At 52.3% G+C, this 5,489-nt stretch overlaps 1 protein-coding gene across 1 annotated transcript in view; it reads right to left on the reverse strand.

Moving 5' to 3' along the window:
* Nucleotides 1-461: 461 nt before the first annotated feature.
* PRMT8 (protein arginine methyltransferase 8) overlaps nucleotides 462-5,489 on the reverse strand; it is a 46,574-nt gene continuing 41,546 nt past the window's right edge. The window contains exons 10-11 of the mRNA XM_010845208.1: nucleotides 1,321-1,442; nucleotides 462-545 (exon numbers count right to left, since the gene is read on the reverse strand). Coding sequence (XP_010843510.1) covers nucleotides 462-545; nucleotides 1,321-1,442 — 206 coding nt within the window. The remainder of the gene's footprint in view (nucleotides 546-1,320; nucleotides 1,443-5,489) is intronic.

Below are 5,489 nucleotides of genomic sequence, written 5' to 3' on the forward strand. Positions count from 1 at the left end.
GTTAAGTAACTAACCGGGATGTTGTCCGCGCACGCGCACGCGCACCGCCGCACGCGCGTAGAGTCTGGCTTATGCTATCAAAGACACTAGTCTCCAGGTTCTAGAGAAGCAATCTGACCTAGATGCCTGCAGCATGCAAAACTTGAGGATCCGAGAGTCACGGTTAAGGAGGACGATGGGGACACGCGTGGACTCCTCCATCGGGGCCCGGCTGCCGCGCTGGCCGTGGCTCAAGGTCGGGAAAACAGAGCCTCTGAGAAGGGCCCCCCGGAGCAGAGCCGAGGGGCTGGGGGCCCTTGGCCCAGGGGCAGGACCCTCGGGAGGCCGGCGGAGTTCACCAGTCTCGAGGGCACTCCAGGATGGATCGTGTCGTCCTGCAAACAGGGTCCCTGGTGGTCGAGCCGCAGATGGGGGCGAGTTTCCGGGCTGGCTCTCTCGCTCTCTGCAGCCTCCCACGTGTGCTAACGCATTTTGTAGTAATTAGATACAGATGTTTCGCACAGCTGTCCCTTAAAATCCAAGTCTACTGTGAAATCGAGGTCTCGCTGCAAAGGAGGAGGAGTCGAGGCGTCAGCACCGAGGAGCCCTGGGACCACGCCCCTCCCCGCAGGCGGAGGGCCGCGCGCATTTGAGCTGCTAAGAGCTTCCAGCTCAGGACACCCCACGAACAGCCCTCACGAGCCTCTTCCGGAGCCTCATTATCCTCTTGGGAAAGTCGTTGGTTTCTAACCTAAATCTTTCCTGTGAGAATATAGAAATGTCCCCTCCGGTTTCAACTCGGGAGGAGTGGAGCGGTTGCTTCTCAGAGGAAGAGGCCCCAGACAACCCCCTCCCCCACCCCCAACCTTGGCATTTGCAGGGCCAGTGCCCGTACCCGCACCCGGGGAGTGAGGGGGCGGGCCCAGAGAGAACCACACCATCCAGCCCACCAGGCCAACTGGAGGAATGCGAACTTGTCTTCCAGGCCACCAGACACGGTGGTTTCCTGGCTCAGCTCATCCCAAACGAGGTGAAACCCATGGCCACAGTCTCTGCTCAGGGAACCCCTCTCATCAAGGGCTGGAAGCTGCCCTCATGGTGGGGAGGGTCCCAGGGGGCCCTGCAGGAGGGCTCCAATGCTCCAGTTTTAAGGGGTCCAGGTTGGGTGTTTCTAGGGTGCCATCACGGCCACACCTGCGTTTCTTCCACTTCCCCTATAACTTTCCTGATTGTGCACAAGGTGCCCAGGTCCCTGCCAGCCAGTGGGGGAAACCCCCTCCATGTCCCTCCTCCTCTCTGTGCCACCTCCCCCTCCAAACCCCCAGCTCCCCCAGCACTCACCACGTTTTTGGCATTTGGCTTCATGGATATAGTCCCGTAGATCTCCTCCCCTCTCCGGACAGTGAGGTAATCTTCCAGGTAGAAGACGGTCTGCTTCCAGTGGGTGTAGGGGGCATCAGGGGCTGAGGGAGAGAAGGGAGAGTCACAGGAGACGCCTCCAGGGACTTTCCTGGTGGTCCACTGGCTAAGACCTCTGCGCTCCCAGTGCAGGGGAAAGTGAAAGTCGCTCAGCTGGGTCCGACTCTTGGCGATCCCATGGACTATACAGTCCATGGAATTCTCCAGGCTAGAATACTGGAGTGGGTAGCCTATCCCTTCTCCAATGGATCTTCCCGACCCAGAAATCGAAACGGGGTCTCCTGTATTGCAGGTGGACTCTTTACTAGCAGGGCTACCAGGAAAGCCCCAGTGCAGGGGCCAGGGTTCAATTCCTAGTAGGGGAACTAGATCCTCCATGCTGTCACTGAAGATCCCACATGCTGAACTAAGACCTGGTGCAGTCAAATAAATATTTTTTAAAAAGAGAGAGAGAGATGTCTCCAGAAGGGCTGGGACCCCACCCGGAAGCTGCTGGGTTTCTTCTGGGACATGCTGAACACTCTGCCCAGCCCTCTCACTGGGTCAGGCGCCCAAGTTCTGGCAGGCCTCCCCACTCAGCCCAGGGGCTCAACTTGTCATCGACTCCCCATGCCCTCCAAACTGAGGATCTTAGTGGACAACCAGAGGAGAAACCAACTGACATTACAAGGTCATACCAAGGGTGGTATTAACAGAAATGAATCTCAAAATGCTGCTGTTTCATTGGTTCAACAGAGTGAAGACTTGCAGACAAATGTAGGGGAGAGATACAGAGGGCAGTCCATCCACTCTCCTGTTAAATGACAGCACTCACACCAACTCCACAGCTAAACCAGTTTCCCCAGTTTCATGGATATCCCAGCCCTACAGATAGTTTTCTCTGCCTGCCTCTCTGTCCTAGTTCACAAACCATGGGTGGGGGGTGGCTTCAGGATGATTCCAGTGTGCTACATTCTTAGGCACTTTATTTCTATTATTATTACATCGGCTCACCTCAGGTCATCAGGCATTACATCCCAGAGGTTGGGGACCCCTGCTATAACCCATCCTGCTACTCTTGGCTTAGGCCTGCCGTGGGGTTTCGAACAAGCCTTCCTAACCTAGATAGGGTAAAAATTCAGAATGATTCTCCTTCTACAGACCCAATGCTGGTCCACAGCTCACACCTCATGCATGAACCAAAGTCACACTGACGCTCGCACCTCTCATGAAATCCCATCCATCCTCTGGGCTTATGACAAATTCTACGACTAGATGAGGGGTCCTGTCCCAGAAGCTGCCATCCCTCGGACACTCTTCCCTCCTTAACCACCAGCCTCTCCCTTCCTTATCCTCCAAGGTCAATTCTCGGGAGAGCCTCACCTGACCACCTAGCTGGATTAAGGGCGTCCTGAGCCTGTGTGATTACTGTAGCAGTCACACTGCTGCATAACCATCTCTGTCTCTTTTTACTTTCTGTAGTCTCCACAAGACTGCAACCTCCATCAGGACAGGGGTCTGAGGGAATACTATTACACCCTTGGAGCCCATCACCATACTTGCTAGGTCTGTGAGCACCGAATACATGACCGATAGTAAAAAGCCAGAGCGGGTCTGGTGTGAGGCTTCAAGGTACCCAGGGATGTTCAGCAACATTGAGACTTTGGAACCAAAGGGTTGTAGAAAAATACATCTTATAGCCAGTTCCTCTTGTCCTGCAGGCTCTTACCTTCCTCCACCAGGAGGCGTGACTCACGAACACTGATTCATTCTCTTTCCTTACAACCAGAGTTGAAGGTGGGAAGCCTTGGGGAGGACTTTCAAATATTTCAAAGTCTGTCACATGAAAAGTCTGTGGCCTTATGGATGGCTTTGGAGGCAGAACAAAGGCTAGGCCCTGGACATCATCAGAAGGCAGAGTTTTAATTCGCAGGAAGAGTTGGGGCTGTCCCTCAGTCATACTGGCCACTGGTGATCCAGCCTGAAGGAATTCACACACAGCCTGCATGGAGATTTATCGCACCCGCAGTGGGACCAAGATCATTCAACCCTCAGGATCTATTTTAACTGTCTGTGTCCTTCGTAATAGACTAGCTTGATCAAATGTCAGTGCTTTGAATACAGATCTGAGTAGCCTTCAATATGTGTCTTTGGGAAATCGATGCAAAGTCAAGGTCGTGGGGAGGGGAAGCAGCCTGAGCATTTGGAAGGGCTTGAAGGAGAATCGTGAACATGGAGTCTGTGCTGCTCATATTGTGAATCTCCAAACATGTCCAGCCTTCCTGGCCTCCAAGGCATACTGCTGCCCGCGGGCAAAGTCCAACTGTTCCCAGTACCTTCTCTGCCAGTGGCACCTAAACGAATTGTCAAAAGATAGCTTCCGGGGTGTGCGGAGAATGGCAGTGAGTGACTGACAGCACTCTCGCCGCCACCGCCACCCACGCCCAGACAGATGCCACTCCTTTTCTTAGAGACCTTCAGGCAAGGAGATTCCAGCAACTTCCTCTGTCTCCTAATCAGATGCCCTGGGAGACTCCCAGAGACTTCACTGACTCAGATCTGCCAGCCAGCGAGCCCAGACCATCCGCCTCTGATGCTGACCCCCCAAAACGTGCCAGCCTTGAGTTGGAGGAAAGGGATTTTTTTCCCTCAACATCAACATTAAAAGGTTAACAACTTCCCCAAACATCTCATTTCTGTGATGGGTCCACAGACTCATTGTCTAAAGCAGTTTTTTCAATCTGGGGCCTCCATCAGGGTCTCCGAGAGAAGCTGATTGCAATGTAGATGTTTTGACTCTGGTCCTAGGGATTTGAAATGAGTAATTCTAGGGTGTGAGAAGGGGGCAGGTTTGCCAAGACATAAAAATCTCATGTAGATACACAACCAAGGCCGCAATGGCTGTGTAGACCCAGTCCTTCACATCCTATACATCTGTTGGGTGGGTATCAGTGGAAAGGACATTTAATGAGGCAACAAGAGGCCCAGTGTCCAGCCTCCTCCTGCACTGTGACTCTGGCACTCACGTTCTACATCTGCAGAAGGTTTATCTCCTGAGGGACTGTGAGGATTAGATGATGGGAAGCGGGGTAAGACCAAGTGTGACCATCTCCTGTTGCACCCAGGTCCATGTTCCCAGCGTAATTATCAAGAGCTCTCCTCTTTACTCTCAAACTGTCCTCAATTGAAAGATGAATTGCATGGTCACCTTAAATACAGATATATTTATATAACATATCAGGCCCAGATCAGTGGTTATTGACTCTTTGTGGAAAGCGGTATGTCATGTCATTTATCCATCAACTATGGCTCTGGTTTGTAAAGCAGGGCTGCCGCACTTGGTCTGGAATGTTCTAGGATTGATTCCCCAGAGAGTTGCTGTGCACAAAGGTGAGCACTCAGCATCACTGTGGACCACGACATCCGGAGATGTGGTCAGTGAACGGGCTTTTCCCTCCCTCCCAGCCCCAACTACAACTGTCAAGGTCATATCAGTGGCTTTTAAATTTCCATTATAATAATACTGTCATTCACTCCCTCATTCATGCATTCACTCATTCATTCATGCATTCACTCCCTCATTCATGCATTCACTCCCTCATTCATGCATTCGCTCATTCATTCAGCAGACATCCACTTAGGATGCCTATCATACGCTTGACATGGTCTTAAAAGTGGGGAACAGCAGCCAGTACAGCCTTGCCCCACGAGATCCGACAGCCTATTTGAGAAGACACTCGGGTAGCTGGCCATAACGTCCAGTGGGAGTTGTGACTGGTTGTGACAGAGGCTGGGAGTGGGGCACACAGGGGCCAGTGGGTACGAACAGAGGGCCCTCTCACAGGAAGATTTTTCCTGGTGCTTTTGGAGTCAGAGTGGAATCCTGCCTTCTGGTCTCTTGCCAGTGATTAAGGGGATGGTAGTTCTTTCTGGAATTTAATACTTCTTCAGCTGTGAATTTGTAATTCTATTCCCTAAGGTTTTCACAAGCTTTTCAGAGAATTCAAGACTATGCATGAAGAAGCTTCTTTGACCTGGGAAGCTGACTCAGTGTCACAGGGTAGCCAAGCTGGGAAAGCGGCTGCCAGGCCATTGAAGTCCATCTGGGCCAT

The sequence above is a fragment of the Bison bison genome, unplaced genomic scaffold (assembly GCF_000754665.1).
Source record: "Bison bison bison isolate TAMUID 2011002044 unplaced genomic scaffold, Bison_UMD1.0 scf7180017864213, whole genome shotgun sequence".
NCBI classification, from domain to species: Eukaryota; Metazoa; Chordata; class Mammalia; order Artiodactyla; family Bovidae; genus Bison; species Bison bison.